The sequence below is a fragment of the Salvelinus namaycush genome, chromosome 21, assembly GCF_016432855.1.
Source record: "Salvelinus namaycush isolate Seneca chromosome 21, SaNama_1.0, whole genome shotgun sequence".
NCBI lineage: Eukaryota > Metazoa > Chordata > Actinopteri > Salmoniformes > Salmonidae > Salvelinus > Salvelinus namaycush.
Window position 1 is genome coordinate 30,350,489 of NC_052327.1, and position 17,464 is coordinate 30,367,952.

Genomic DNA, 17,464 nt, shown 5'->3' on the forward strand with positions numbered 1-17,464 from the left:
ATTACTCTTACAGAATTTCCACGTGGGCGAGGATATTGGAAATTTAATCAAAGCCTACTAGATGATAAATTGTTTAGAACTAGGACAGAAGAATTTATAACTGACTTTTTTAGACATAACATAGGTACAGCAGATCCCCATATTGTATGGGACACTTTTAAGTGTGCCTTTAGAGGCCATGCAATTCAGTACTCATCTATAAAACAAAAGCAATTTCGATCAAAAGAGTCCATATTAACAAAGGAAATTGAAGGACTAACAGTACAGTTAGATAACAATAAAAACGGTACCATAGAGGCACAGAATAAGTTAGAGGAAAAACAAAAAGAAATGGAGGAACTTATTCAAGAAAGATCCAGTGTAATATATTATAAAAATAAAGCGAACTGGATGGAATATGGGGAAAAATGCACCAAATTCTTTTTCAATCTTCAATATAGAAATGCTACCAAAAAAAATGTATTAAAACTTGTTACAAATGATGGAGTCACGCATGATTCACCAAATGATATTTTGAAAGAGGAAGTAAAGTACTTTAAGAATATATTTTCGTTTCAGGCTCCTCCATCTCCACTAACTGAAACTAATTGTATGGATTTTTTCCCTAATAATAATGTAAAATTAACATCTGTACAGAAAGACTCATGTGAAGGCCTAATTACAGAGGAGGAACTACTTGATGCAATTGGGGCCTTTAAGGATGGGAAAACTCCAGGACTGGATGGCATACCAGTGGAAGTATACAAACATTTTTTTGATATACTCAAAGGACCATTATTAGCTTGTTTTAACCACTCCTATATAAATGATAGATTATCAGACACGCAACAAGAAGGTGTGATATCATTATTACTGAAACAGGACCCAAGTGGTATATATAAAGATCCAGTCCATTTAAAAAATTGGAGACCTCTTACACTTCAGTGTTGTGATGCAAAAATCCTAGCAAAATGCTTGGCGCATAGAATAAAAAAAGTTTTGTCAGATATTATTCATCCTAATCAGACAGGTTTTTTACATGGACGATACATTGGAGATAATATAAGGCAAGTACTGGAAACAATAGAACACTATGAAATATCGGGGACACCAGGCCTGGTTTTCATAGCTGATTTTGAAAAGGCTTTTGATAAAGTACGACTGGAGTTTATATATAAATGCCTAGAATATTTCAATTTTGGGGAATCTCTTATAAAATGGGTAAAAATTATGTATAGTAACCCTAGGTGTAAAATAGTAAATAATGGCTACATCTCAGAAAGTTTTAAACTATCTAGAGGAGTAAAACAAGGTTGTCCACTATCGGCATATCTATTTATTATTGCCATCGAAATGTTAGCTGTTAAAATTAGATCAAACATTAATATTAAGGGATTAGAAATCCAGGGCCTAAAAACTAAGGTGTCATTGTACGCTGATGATTCATGTTTTCTTTTAAAACCACAACTAGAATCTCTCCACGGCCTCTTAGAGGATCTAGATACATTTGCTATCCTCTCTGGATTAAAACCAAATTATGATAAATGTACCATATTACGTATTGGATCACTAAAAAATACACATTTTACATTGCCATGTAGTTTACCAATTAAATGGTCTGACGGTGATGTGGACATACTCGGTATACAAATCCCAAAAGAAAGAAATGATCTCACTCCAATAAATTTTTATAGAAAGTTAGCAAAAATAGATAAGATCTTGCTACCATGGAAAGGAAAATACCTGTCTATTTGTGGGAAAATCACCCTGATTAACTCTTTAATCATATCACAGTTTACCTATTTGCTTATGGTTTTGCCTACACCTAGTGACCTGTTTTTTAAATTATATGAACAAAAAATATTCAATTTTATTTGGAACGGCAAGCCAGATAAAATTAAAAGGGCCTATTTATATAACGAATATGAATTCGGAGGGCAGAAATTATTAAATATTAAAGCATTAGACCTCTCACTAAAGGCATCAGTCATACAAAAGTTATACTTAAATCCAAACTGGTTCTCTAGTAGATTGGTACGAATGTCTCATCCTATGTTCAAGAAGGGCCTTTTTCCCTTTATTCAGATTACACCTGCTCACTTTCGGTTGCTTGAAAAGGAAATAATCTCCAAAATATCTTTATTTTTTAAACAAGCCTTAGAAAGTTGGTTGCAATTTCAGTTTAATCCACCTGAAAGGACGGAACAAATAGTACAACAAATCTTGTGGTTAAATTCAAATATAGTAATTGATAAAAAAACTGTATTTATCGAAGAAATGTTTAAAAAAGGTATAATTTTTGTGAATGATATCATAAATAGGACTGGTGGAGTAATGTCACACATGCAGCTAACACAGACATATGGAAATGTCTGCTCTACCCAAAATTACAACCAATTAATTGCAGCATTACCACAAAAATGGAAGAGGCAGGTGGAAGGGGATAAAAGTAAGGAACTTGTATGTCGGCCTTATATTAAAGAACATAAATGGTTAAAGAAAAGTGTGATAAATAAAAACATATACCAATTTCATTTAAGGACCAAAAAACTTACAGCTGTGCCATATAAATTGCAAAATAGTTGGGAAGAGATTTTCGATGTACCCATTCCATGGCACATGGTTTATGAATTGATACGCAAAACAACGCCGGATTCAAAACTTCGAATTTTTCAATTTAAATTATTGTACAAAATTCTTGCAACTAATAGAATGTTATATATATGGGGGATACAATCTTCCCAGCTCTGTAGATTCTGCTGTGAGGAGGCAGAGTCATTAGACCATTTATTTTGGTATTGTCCGCATGTAGCTCGTTTTTGGTCACAGGTCCAGGAATGGTTGAAGAATTGCAACATTTGCGTAGAACTAACGCTACAGATAGCAATACTGGGGGATTTGAAAAGCCATAGTCAATCAATCAATAATATAATAATTATTTTAGCAAAAATGTTTATTTTTAATTTACAATCCGTGGAAGCTATGAGAATAGGAAGATTCAAATCTTTTGTGAAGCATCACAGCACAGTTGAAAAATATATGGCAAATAAAAATCTGAAATGGATGATGTTGGAAGATAGATGGGAAAGGTTGAGTGGAGCTGAAGGGTGGGACTAATAACAAGATAAACAATGTAGGGCATACGGGATCTGTGAAATGTGTATAGGTGCGGAGCTATTGTGAAATAGCACAGTTACAAGTGGAAATCAAACTGGATGGACAACAGAAATAGAGGAAGGACTAAGAACAAACAAGAGAGAACTATTATAAAGTAGACTGTGTCTGTAAAATGTGTATAAGATGTATAAATTGAAGGTAAAAACAGAAATGTTTATCAGTTTACTCCAATTGGGGGATCGGTGGTAGGGTTTGCGGGGAATAATAATAAAGGTATACTCTTTAAAAAAGTATGTATGTCTATGTAGGTATGTGTATGTATATATGTGTATATGTATGCATACGTGAATGGATATATATATTTACCCAAAAAAATATGGGGGATTGGAAATGATGCAGACAATTACATTGGAAGCAACATTCTTTCCGCAATATTAAGCTGATCCACCCCCCCCAAAAAAAAAAAAAAAAAAAAAAAAGATTCAAAGATGTCTGAAGAAAGACACCTTGAGTTTGAAAAAATATATTTTGGTTATTAAACTACAGTAAGTGAAGTGGATTAACACCCGGTAACAGAACAATGTAAAACAAAAAATGTAATATCCTCCTTTGCATGTTTTGGTATTATTCTACAAACTAACCACGTTTCCATCCACAGTTTTTATGCGAGTAAAGTCATCATGTAAAAAGAAAAATCATGACAGCTGTGATGGGAACAGTAAGTTTCTGTACAATTGTCTAAATCCTGACAGATTTATACAATTGATTATGTGAGAAATGGCGATGAAAATGCCTTTTTGCGCAAATATTGATATAATAACCATTATATTGAAGTAAACTTGGAGTCACGTGATGATATGGTGTGTGGTCCAAATCCCACTACAATTCGGGAAACCATGTAGTTTATTACAGGGTGGTGAAAGTGCACTGATCTTTATGCTCCTTTGCAAAGAATATTCTGGTGACATGATTATCGATGATGATCGATGCTTGACTGCCGTTTGACAAATACAAATATTCTCACTCTTATCATAATAATCTTATCATGTAGACTAGCCTATACGCACAGACTACCCTCACTGTATCTGCGAGCTGTTGGCTAGAGCTCACGTGGCAAGACCAGAGTAGGCACAATTGTTATTTAACCAACAGTTTTTGTGACAAAACTATCAGTAGTTGAAAATGTGATGGAAACATTTTTATTTGGTATATGAAAACTTAAGTGAAAAAGTACATTTTGTGTGCACTACGTCATCACACAATGATTTTTAGCCGCAACAAGTCCGTTTGGTGGGAACACATCAAATGGTGGGAAAATGTGCATATTGTTTTTTTTTATATATGTTTTAATCTGTCGCCAATTGGATGGAAACCTAGCTACTGACTACACAGAGGAACTCTGGAGTTCTGTCAGAGTGACCATCGGGTTCTTGGTCACCTCCCTGACCAAGGCCCTTCTCCCCTGATTGCTTAGTTTGGCCGGGCAGCCAGCTCTAGGGAGTGTCTTGGTGGTTCCAAACTTCTTCCATTTAAGAATGATGGAGGCCACTGTGTTCATGGGGACCTTCAATGTTGCTGATTTTTTTTTGGTACATTTCCCCATATCTGTGCCTCGACACAATCCTGTCTCCGCTCACTACTGACAATTCCTTTAACCTCATGGCTTGGTTTTTGCTCTGACATGCACTGTCAACTGCGGGCCCTTATATAGACAGGTGTTTGCCTTTCCAAATCATGTCCAATTAATTGAATTTACCACAGGTGGACTCCAATCAAGTTGTAGGTTCTACAGTCAATCACGGATTACAAAAAGAAAACCAGCCCCGTTGCGGACCAGGATGTCTTGCTCCCAGACAGACTAAACAACTTCTTTGCTCGCTTTGAGGACAATACAGTGCCACTGACACGGCCCGCTACCAAAACCTGTGGACTCTCCTTCACTGCAGCCAACATGAGTAAAACATTTAAACGTGTTAACCCTCGCAAGGCTGCAGGCCCAGACGGCATCCCCAGCCGTGTCCTCAGAGCATGCTCAGACCAGCTGGCTGGTGTGTTTATGGGCATATTCAATCAATCCTTATCCCAGTCTGCTGTTCCCACATGCTTCAAGAGGGCCACCATTGTTCCTGTTCCCAAGAAAGCTAAGGTAACTGAGCTAAACGACTACTGCCCCGTAGCACTCACTTCTGTCATCATGAAGTGCTTTGAGAGACTAGTCAAGGACCATATCACCTCCACCCTACCTGACACCCTAAACCCACTCCAATTTGCTTAACGCCCCCAATAGGTCCACAGACGACGCAATCACAACCACACTGCACACTGCCCTAACCCATCTGGACAAGAGGAATACCTATGTGAGAATGCTGTTCATCGACTACAGCTCAGCATTTAACACCATAGTACCCCCAAAACTCGTCATCAAGCTCGAGACCCTGGGTCTCGACCCCGCCCTGTGCAACTGGGTACTGGACTTCCTGACGGGCCGCCCCCAGGTGGTGAGGGTAGGTAACAACATCTCCACCCCGCTGATCCTCAACATTGGGGCCCCACAAGGGTGCGTTCTGAGTCCTCTCCTGTACTCCCTGTTCACCCACGTCTGCGTGACCATGCACGCCTCCAACTCAATCATCAAGTTTGCAGACGACACTACAGTGGTAGGCTTGATTGCCAACAACGACGAGACGGCCTACAGGGAGGAGGTGAGGGCCCTCGGAGTGTGGTGTCAGGAAAATAATCTCACACTCAACGTCAACAAAACAAAGGAGATGATTGTGGACTTCAGGAAACAGCAGAGGGAGCACCCCCCTATCCACATCGACGGGACAGTAGTGGAGAGGGTAGTTTTAAGTTTTAAGTTCTTCGGCGTACACATCACGGACAAACTGAATTGGTCCACCCACACAGACAGCTTGGTGAAGAAGGCGCAGCAGCGCCTCTACAACCTCAGGAGGCTGAAGAAATTCGGCTTGTCACCAAAAGCACTCACAAACTTTTACAGATGCACAATTGAGAGCATCCTGTCGGGCTGTATCACCGCCTGGTACGGCAACTGCTCCGCCCACAACCGTAAGGCTCTCCAGAGGGCAGTGAGGTCTGCACAACGCATCACCGGGGGCAAACTACTTGCCCTCCAGGACACCTACACCTACTCCAGGCCATAAAGATCATCAAGGACAACAACCACCCGAGCCACTGCCTGTTCACCCCGCTATCATCTAGAAGGCGAGGTCAGTACAGGTGCATCAAAGCAGGGACCGAGAGACTGAAAAACAGCTTCTATCTCAAGGCCATCAGACTGTTAAACAGCCACCACTAACATTGAGTGGCTGCTGCCAACATACTGACTCAACTCCAGCCACTTTAATAATGGAAAAATGTATGTAAAAAATTTATCACTAGCCACTTTAAACAATGCCACTTAATATTAATATAATGTTTACATACCCTACATTACTCATTTCATATGTATATACTGTACTCTATACCATCTACTGCATCTTGCCATCTTTATGTAATACATGTATCACTAGCCACTTTAAACAATGCCACTTTTATATGTTTACATACCCTACATTACTCATCTCATATGTATATACTGTACTCTATACCATCTACTGCATCTTGCCTATGCCGTTCTGTACCATCACTCATTCATATATTTTTATGTACATATTCTTCATCCCTTTACACTTGTGTGTATAAGATAGTTGTTGTGAAATTGTTAGGTTAGATTACTCGTTGGTTATTACTGCATTGTCAGAACTAGAAGCACAAGAATTTCGCTACACTCGCATTAACATCTGCTAACCATGTGTATGTGACAAATAAAATTTGATTTGATTTGTAGAAACATCAAGGATGATCGATGGAGACACGATGTACCTGAGCTCAATTTCGAGTATCATAGCTAAGGGTCTGAATACTTTTGTAAATAAGGTATTTGGGTATTTTGGTTTTAATAAAATTGCTAGAATTTAAAAAAAACAGTTTGCTTTGTCATTGTGGGGTATTGTATGTAGATTCATTAATTTAATCCATTTTAGAATAAGGCTGTAACATAACAACATTTTGAAAAAGTCAAGGTCTGAATACTTTCCCAATGCACTGTATGCCTTCACTTTAAAAAAATTATAGACTCTTAGCTCATTTGACATCAAATTTGATGTACTCATAATATGATCATCACATGTTAGTGTTCATGGGGCTTTTTATGTGGAAATGCCCTATTACAGTGTAAGTACCAGAGGTAAGAAGTAGTTTCATAGGAGTTCATGTTTTACCAAAACAAGAGTTTCACTTTCCAAAGTGACTATTACTGACTGTACTGGTGGCTATGGATTTAAAATACTACTACCATTCAAATCTTTGGACCAAACACAATTGGATGGCTGAGTCTATTGTTATTAATGCCAGAGAACAAGTTACAGCCAGTTCTTTTCTCTTGTTGTTCTGGTCTTTCTCAAAGCTTGGAAAAGGATGGGAGTTACCAGGGCTGGATGTGTTGATTCATATCCCTGTTGCAAACAGACTTTCACACAAAGTGTATGTGTGAGTGTACAGTGTGTGTGTGTGTTTGCGTGCGTGCGTGCGTGCGTACGTGCGTGTGTGGGTATATTTGTCTTATGTGTCATATGTCATTGCAAATGATACATTTTCATTGAGAATAGCAAACACCCACATATACCCTCACTCATCAGACAAGTCATTTATCAGAACCCAGAGTTCACAACCTCTCACATGGTGGTGGTCTGGTTTGTGGCTCACTTTGTCTGCATGCTCTCTTTTCTTCTAAGAATGTCACTGTTACGTTAAGCAGCTACATTCCCCGCTGGATATGGGTGTGTCTCAAAGGAGATGGGGAAAGACTTGAGTCCTGAGAAGTGTTTACCAAGTCACTCTTAAGTACATTCCCAGGAAGGTGAAAAGGTGCTACCTGATCATCACACATTTCCTGTGTGTTCTGGGTAAATAAAGAAACTGACCAAAACTTCTAATATGATTTAACAACAGTTTTTTTTTTTGACCGTACGAGACACTATCAAACCATTGTGCTCACTGTGGGAGTCACTTTAAACAACTAATGGACCAATCAATGCTATTAACCATGCCTCAAGGTACACTACATGACCGTAAGTATGTGGACACCTGCTCGTAGAACATCTCATTCCAAAATCATGGGCTTTAATATGGAGTTGGTCCCCCCCTTTACTGCTATAACAGCCTCCACTCTTCTGGGAAGGCTTTCCACTAGATGTTGAAACATTGCTGCAGGGACTTGCTTCCATTCAGTCTCAAGAGCGTTAGTAAGGAAAGGGCACGGATGTTGTGCAATTAGGCCTGGCTCGCAGTCAGCGTTCCAATTTCATCCCAAAGATGTTTGATGGGGTTGAGGCCAGGGTTCTGTGCAGGCCAGTCAAGTTCTTCCACACCGATCTCAACAAACCATTTCTGTAGGACCTCTTTGTCATGCTGAAACAGGAAAGGGCCTTCCCCAAAACTGTTGCCACGAAGTCGGAAGCACAGCATCGTCTAGAATGTCATTGTATGCTGTAGCATTAAGATGTCCCTTCACTGGAACTAAGGGACCTAGCACGAACCATGAAAAACATCCCCAGACCATTATATTCCTCATACACCAAACTTTACAGTTGGCACTATGCATTTGTCCGTCGGACTGCCAGATGGTGAAGTGTGAGTCATCACTCCAGAAAACGCGTTTCCACTGCTCCAGAGTCCAATGGCGGCAAGTTTTACACCACTTCAGCCGATGCTTGGGATTGCACATGGTGATCTCAGGCTTGTGTGCTCGGCCATGGAAACCCATTTCATGAAGCTCCCGACGTGCAGTTCTTGTGCTGACATTGCTTCCAGAGGCAGTTTGGAACTCGGTAGTGAGTGTTGCAAACGAGGAAAGACAATTTTTGCGCTTCAGCACTCGGCAGTCCCGTTCTGTGAGCTTGTGTGGCCTACCACTTCGCAGCTGAGCCATTGTTGCTCCTAGATGCTTCCACTTCACAATAACAGCACTTACAGTTGACCGAGGCAGCTCTAGCAGGGCAGAGATTTGACGAACTGACTTGTTAGAAAGGTGGCATCCTATGACGGTGCCACATTGAAAGTCACTGAGCTCTTCAGTAAGACCATTCTACTGCCAATGTTTGTCTATGGAGATTGCATGGCTGTGTGCTCGATTTTATACACCTGTCAGCAACGGGTGTGGCTTAAATAGTAAAATCCACTTATTTGAACGGGTGTCCACATACTTTTGTATATATAGTGTACCTTCGGAGAGCAGAAATACGGCACGGCTTTCAAGATGTGTGTTGATGTTTGGAATTAGATTGGAAAAGTGATATGATATGCCTAGTTGACTTTAAAATGCGGCTGTGTGGCTTCATTTGAATGTGGCTTCATTTGATATCACGTTCAGCCAGAGGCTGCCTGGCTGCCACCCTAGCCAAATCCACTATATATATATATATATATATATGTATGTGTGTGTATATGTGTGTGTGTGTGTGTGTGTGTGTAGGTAAACATTCAACCTTTAGATGAAGAGGACACCACTAAACTGAAGACAAGCTCCAGCCCCACCAGTACTGGCTGGTCATTGCAGTTTTCATACCTAGGCTCCAGTGGCCAGCAGGCCCAGTACACCTGAGATCAATGCAGGAGATATTCCTCACCTCTTTCTTTGGACAAACTTGTTTGCTTTGCTCCATGCAGAAATCTGAGCATGATAGCCATCTGATAGCCATTGTGTATCCAATTTTTTTTTGTCGGTCTCACATGTTTGGAATGTGGTAATCCTTCTGCATGAGTTAAATGGATAGTATTCCTCACCCTTTGACTATTACACAGCACATCAAATAGTGGATAGACCATGGGTTGACTCTACAAAGCCCTGTTAGGTGTGTTCATTAGACTGTTTGACATGTCCCAGTATCATAGTAAATAAAAACTGCTCTCTCCATCATGCATCATTAACATGGCTTTCATCTCTGCCAAGAAAACAAAAATCTGCCAAAAATTCTGTTCTGTTGAATAGGACTTTCTCATGCAACTTCCCCTTGCAGTCCTGTTATAGTGTGTAGCCCCTTTTCTATTACAAAATGAATCAAAGATATGAATTCAGTGTTTTGAACAGATGTCAAATAAAAAGGGTGTCAACTGATGACTACAACTGGAATTTATAACCTTTCCTAATATTTGCAAAGATGATCTTTATCCTGAATAAACCTAATGCAATCACAACAGCTGTCAGTGCACATGTTTGTGTTGTTGACTTTGGGTCTGTAAGGAGTTGAGGGGGGGCAGACTCCTCATGCCCCCAGGACATTTTAACGGTGTTGGTCTTTGGCCTGAGTGCAGATCCACAGATGTTGCTCTCCATGGGTTTATGATTATGATGTGGCAAATGACAGAGTCCAGTCTGTATCTCTCCGGAAATGCTCTGACCCTGTTTCAGGATGCTTTTGACATAAGGTACTTGTGTCAGAGACGGCTGTGATGATGGAGTCAATCCTTTATTGCTATGTTCCATGGCTCATTCCTGCCAGATCTGGCAGCACAAATGTCAGTGTGCTTTCCACTCGATGTACCCCATAAACCTCTCACCAGCCTATCTGTCGTATGGAATCAGGTAAATTGCTGCTCATGAAGACTGTTCCAGGGATTTCCTTGGCCATATCCTAACATACTGTAAAACCATCACTGTAATAATCCATCAGACCAAGTCTTTTAGGATCAGGTGCAGCAGGCAGCAGCACCCACACAATACGCCAGGTGCATCCCTACCAGTGAATCAGGCTGTCTGATTCAGACAAATAGCTGTGAAGTGCTCTCAACAAAGATATTGCCGCTGTCTGCAACAGGCGACCGACAGGGTTCAATCAATGTATCCATCAGAGAATGGGTAGAGAGTAATGCCATTCTCCCTCTTCGTTTCTGTCATTTTATGCCTTTTACACACTGGGACTGTCACATTTCTTCTGCAAATAGAATACACTGCATGGTATTATTTTTAAAGTAGCTTTTATCTTGACATTTTAGTTTTAATTATTTTACCATCCTTCAACTTTGAATCACATCATGGTTTAAAAAGCATTTCATTCATTCATTTATGTAACTCTCTGTTACATATTCTAAAAAGATCTCATTCAGGCTTCAAGCCTAGACACGACTAGCTGTATTTCATTGATGGACATCACAGCAGGGAGAATTTACTCAAACAGCTTAGTCACCACCCTTTTAGGAGCTGGCACGGGGCCCAGGAGAACTACCTCAGGGGAAGGGCTAAATTTGACTCCACAGTACACAGTCCTAATCAGCTGCATCAAAACAATCATTAACTGAGCTCCAGCCTGCCTGTCTGCCTGCCTCTCTATCTCTCTCTGTCTACTCACAGACCAGGGAATCGCCTCAGAAACAGACAGACGAGGGGACTCACCTCAGGGACAGACAGACCAGGGGACTCACCTCAGGGACAGACAGACCAGGGGACTCACCTCAGGGACAGACAGACCAGGGGACTCACCTCAGGGACAGACAGACCAGGGGACTCACCTCAGGGACAGACAGACCAGGGGACTCACCTCAGGGACAGACAGACCAGGGGACTCACCTCAGGAACAGAGGGGGAGATTCACCTCAGAGGATCACCTTCCTCTCACCCCTATTTTTCTAAAATAGAATTGAACAACTACTCTGGACCTCTAGAGCGCCACAAACTCAATACAAACAAGACCTCACACATAGCATAGGACCACACGTAACAGAGGCGAAGACTTGCAATGCACACGTTACACTGCATCAGGCTCTGGCAAGAAATATAAAACCACACAGAGGCATGACACAGTCTAAGGGAACCCTTGCCCATGGATCCTCAGAAACGGCTATATTCTGGAAAGTAGAGTGCAAACAACAAATCTATATAGGACAGCTGTTTTATCTTTATACTGCTTTGTCCACAAATTGTTTGTCTCATCTCAATTAGCTACATTCAGTTGTATGTAAATATCAAGAGGAAGATCCTAAACAACCTGATGATTGGGTAATCTATGTGGGAGATTACACATGTTGCGTGGCACACTGTTCATTAGCTTTATCCTATTTTGTTTACCTGTTAGAAACACGCAGTTATATGGCTGTGGATGAACAAAATTATTTTACAATTTTTATGAAGGTAGCATGACATTTGCCAGCAAATAACTGAATTTATGCCATTTCGTTCAGTTAGTTTTCTTTTACAACTCAAGCGGTAATTTGAAAAATAATGATCAGGTTACAATGTTGAAGTAAATATTGGATGTGAAGTATGATATGAGTTTGTTTCGGCTCCACAGGTGTCAATGTGTTACGTTCTATACATGCAATGGCTTATTAATGGGGCGTGGGTTGTAAACCCAAGCCATTGGCTGTAATTTTAGTGGTGTCATCCCATAGAGCCTGAGGGAGGGTAGAGGCCTCTGGCCGAGTGTGAATGGTGTGTGGAGGAGGCCATCTGCTCCCGTTAATGGTTCATTAGTCAGGCTGCCCTCTGATCAGCAGGTACACTAGAACTGCCCCTTAGCGTGGTAATATATGTTACATTCCTTTTTAAAATGAGGGGTGATGGATGGCCAAGTCTATGTTTGGGTTTTCACAACAAATGATAGTCCCACTAAGCGCAAACCAGATGGGATGACGTATCGCTGCAGAATGCTCTGGTAGCCATAATAAGTGTGCCTTGAATTCTAAATAAATCACAGACAGTGTCATTAGCAAAGCACCCCCACACCATCACACCTCCTCCATGCTTCACGGTGGGAACCAGACCTGCAGAGATCATCCGTTCACCTACTCTGCGTCTCACAAAGACACGGCGGTTGGAACCAAAAATCGCACATTTTGACTCATCAGACCAAAGGACAGATTTCCACCGGTCTAATGTCCATTGCTCGTGTTTCTTGGCTCAAGCAAGTCTCTTCTTATTGGTGTCCTTTAGTAGTGGTTTCCTTGCAGCAATTCGACCATAAGGCTTGATTCACTCAGTCTCCTCTGAACAGTTGATGTTGAGATGTGGAAGGTAACTCTGTGTCTTCCTTTAATGTGGCGGTTCTCATGAGTGCCAGTTTCATCATATCGCTTGATGGTTTTTGCGACTGCACTTTGAAGAAACTTTCAAAGTTCTTGAAATGTTCTTAAAATGAACTTTTAATAAGGCACAGCTGTTAATTGAAATGAATTCCAGTTGATTACCTCATGAAGCTGGTTGAGAGAATGCCAAGAGTGTGCAAAGCTGGCATCAAGGCAAAGGCTGGCTACTTTGAATAATCTCAAATATAAAATATATTTTGATTTGTTTAACACTTTTTTGCTTATTACATGATTCTATATGTGTTATTTCATTGTTTTGATGTCTACACTATTATTCTACAATGTAGAAAATATTTTAAAAATTAAGAAAAACCATGGAATGAGTAGGTGTGTCCAAACTTTGACTTGTACTGTATATATTATTGTTGTGATTGTGTCTTTTCCCTACAGTGGTGCTGTTGATCATGACACTCCCAGCGGTGTTTACCTTCCCAGAAGTCCATAGGTGTACTGTGAATCTGCCAACAGTAATGTGATCTCGTCCTGTTGCATGGCTATAGCACACTCCTCCAGGGCCTGTGTGTCAAAAAGCACTGTGTTACCCACAGCTCCCTCACTGTTAATGGTTTATTTGCACACATATGAAAATCCATTGATGAAGAGTTATTAATTTACCTTGCATGCATTGAAACACTATAGAAATATAGAATACCAATGGACAATTTCTAGTTTGGTTGTGTTATGGCTACACTGAGACCTATAGCTATCACATGTACATTCTCTGAAGGATAAGTCCAACCCTGTGTTATGCTTAGCAAATGCAGTTGTGTGTGACAGGGTGCAGGACAGGTGTGTTGGAACCTGTCCTGTTGTCAATCAGAATGTCTTTAGGTCCCACCTGGTTGACATCTCCCTCTCCGATGACAAACACCAGTTTACGGTCTTTCTCCACCACACTCCGATCCTCCAGCACTCCCTGCATTTTGACTGTGACCTCCTGACCCCAGGCTGGGTGCTCAGCTTTCTGGGGGCCAGGCGCCAGCACCTTCTTCCTCAACAGCCGGTCATCTGGGAGAAGGAAGGATCAAGGGACGGACAGAGAGAAGGAGGAGGGAGGGTGAAAGAGGTGGCAGAGGGTTAATCTGCTTGTGGTTGATCAAAGAGGCACTTGGAGAAAAAAACAACTATTAGGAAAGGGCATAATGTTGTGTAATACAGTTTAAATGAAACATAATTTCATTAATTAGATTGCCATGACCATGAAGAAACATGACTCGAAAAATTTGCAAGCACATTACAGGCAGGGCCACAACAATTGACAAACAAATGTGTTTACAATAGAACAACAAAGTTTGCCATGAGTGCAATATTGCTTCAACAAAGCATTTCAATATTCCAACATCATAATTGTTTAAAAGTTTTACGATGATGACTGTATTGAATGAGTAACATACCTGTGATGTCCTCCCAGTCTTCAGACAGGAACAGCTCCTCAAAGCTGGAGGAGATCCACTGCACCATCTCATGGTCTGGGAAGAGACACTCCTCTGAGCTCTCCCTGTCCTCCACAGACTCTATCTCGCTGAACCTCACTGTTTTTGCAAAACTTGGGGTCTTCTTCAGCTTCCTCTCTTCCACACAGGGGGTCTCTGTCTTCTCTGGGATAGGGAGGGTGTTTAATGTAGTGCCAGCATTCCCTCCACCCTGGCATTCTATCCTGGGGTCTCCCTCCCCATGGGGCTCCGTATCTTCCTGCTGAGGCCCATGGGACAGTTCCTTCTCTTTCTGACTGTCCTTGTCACCAGGATTTGTGTAGGCCTCCTTCAACTCTGGCTCATTGGTCTCCACCACCCGCTTCTCTTGCTCTCCAGTGCAGGGCTCTGTCTCCATCTCACTACAGGGAGCAATGGACACCATCTGTAAAGGCCTCCAAGAGATGATCTTCCTCCGGCCTATCTATCCCCACGCTGCCTGCCTGGCCAGGTTGGTTCTGTAGTGTGGAAGCAGTCGTTTGGTCTAGTTACGGCTGAGAAGTGCCTTCATCCATTAGCGACGGTCTGTAGTTTTAATGAAAACCGAAATCCACATAAATTCCTGTTAAATCCTATTTAAAAACCACCAAAACCAGCCCCAAATCCCGGTTGCATCAATTGTTTTCCAGAACTTTGTTTTATCAACTAGAGCTATACACAGTCTCACCTGAACCTCCTATCAATCCTGCTACTCCTTGTTAGCCTACATATTCCAGAGAGTTAGGAGCAACAAGAAATTATCAATGGAAAGAGATTGTACAACAAATGAAGCACATTCGGTCAGCAGGCTTGCGCGGCTGTAATCTGTAGGATTAGAAGAGTAAAATCTAATCTTCTTGAAAGTCTGTAAGCTTCTTAATGACTTCCTCGTGCTGCTCCATCATGCCGTTTCCATAAATGCTTGCCACCAATAAGATCTCAGGGACTGCCGTCTTGGGTTTAGTTATGTTTTACTATATGGCGCAATATCTTATTTTCCCTTTTTAAGTAGACAAGTGTTAAGAGGGATACCTAGAATGGACCTGATGACCTGTGTGAGACGATGGGTGCTTTTTTATTGAGTTGAGTGGATTTCCCTTAATATACTTATCAGCAACAATGTATGCACTTTCTTTCACTGATTTAATCCTCTAATACGTTTGAAGGGAAAATCAATCAAACAGGAACATTTGAGTGGCACAATCTAGATATTACTATAGGATCTGGGGATAATATATTTGTACAAACAGAACAGGTTTTTCTAGGGTTGCCACATACCTTCTGTGGAAGAGGAACCAGTAAACAACACTTCAAGACAAGACAGGGCTCAGTCCTATAGTGACTAGAATGTATTATCTTAATAACTCATGGCATGGCAGCCTTCAACCAATATCAGTATACACAGCCCTCAATTCAAAAACGCACTCACAATTTAAATGAAAACAGCTTTTGTTTTGAAACAATGACACAAATGTTTGTTGTGTGTATTATTTGGAGTGTCTGTTAGATATCCCCTGGCACTGTGTCAACATAATAGAAAATCTTTGTTTTATTCATTTGGATAAAGTTACTGAGAGATTGCAGTAATTGTATACAGTTATTAAAAGCTGCTTTTTTGAGTGTGTGTCATTGCTGTTTCTGGTCATGTCGCAACAGGAAAAGTGAAACAAAAATATTCAGACTGTCATGCCTAAACTTAAGACCACTTTCCCAATTTGACTGAAGGTAAAATGAGCCATTCAGTGAATTATTAAAAAATATATATATATATTTCACCTTTATTTAACCAGGTAGGCCAGTTGAGAACAAGTTCTCATTTACAACTGCGACCTGGCCAAGATAAAGCAAAGCAGTGTGACACAAACAACACAGAGTTACACATGGGATAAACAAACGTACAGTCAATAACACAATAGAAAAATCTATATACAGTGTGTGCAAATGTAGTAAGATTAGGGAGGTAAGGCAAAAAATAGGCCATAGTGGCGAAATAATTACAATTTAGCAATTAAACACTGGAGTGTTAGATGTGCAGAAGATGAATGTGCAAGTAGAGTTACTGGGGTGCAAAGGAGCAAAAAATAAATAACAATATGGGGATGAGGTAGTTGGGTGGGCTATTTACAGATGGGCTGTGTACAGGTGCAATGATCGGTAAACTGCTCTGACAGCTGATGCTTAAAGTTAGTGAGGGAGATATAAGACTCCAGCTTGCTATGGTTTTTTACCTGAAATGGGTATTGAGATAGACAGGTTTACACTTATAGCTGGATGTCTTGTACCAATTGATTTACTGATTTAAAAAATATGCAAACTATCTGGATGGAAAATCTCTCAAAATAATGTTAGATTCATGATTTAATTGACCGCTCAATGGGGAAATTGTTATCTGAGTTAAACTAAATGCACTAAAGAAGGCCAATTCCTATGCCAAGTATCTACTTTTTGCTGTATTCAAATGAATTAAAATGATAAAATAATGTGTGCATACTATGTATTTTGGTAGTTTGTGTGGAAGCTCAACATGAGGAAAGCTTTTTAATAGAACCTGTATATGTTTTTATGACCCCCTCTGTTTTAGCCCCAACCTCCTTAACACTGTTGCACTGCAAAACATCTTAGAGCAATTCACTGAAAGGACCCTGAACATGAGACTAACATACACCTGTGCAAGATCCACACTTGCATTCTATGATTCCTTAATACAATCACTATGAATCCTTAATACCATCACTTGAGAGTTTGGATTTGGGTTGTTAAATCTCCTGAGGTATATT

The 17,464-nt window shown here is 40.7% G+C and overlaps 1 protein-coding gene across 1 annotated transcript in view; it reads right to left on the minus strand.

Annotated features, from left to right (window-relative positions):
• The window catches only part of LOC120065848 (peptidyl-prolyl cis-trans isomerase FKBP8-like), a 64,912-nt gene extending 49,846 nt beyond the window's left edge, over positions 1–15,066 (minus strand). Inside the window, exons 1-3 of the mRNA XM_039016897.1 lie at positions 14,631–15,066; positions 14,075–14,244; positions 13,664–13,752 (exon numbers count right to left, since the gene is read on the minus strand). Coding sequence (XP_038872825.1) covers positions 13,664–13,752; positions 14,075–14,244; positions 14,631–15,066 — 695 coding nt within the window. The remainder of the gene's footprint in view (positions 1–13,663; positions 13,753–14,074; positions 14,245–14,630) is intronic.
• Positions 15,067–17,464: the final 2,398 nt, after the last annotated feature.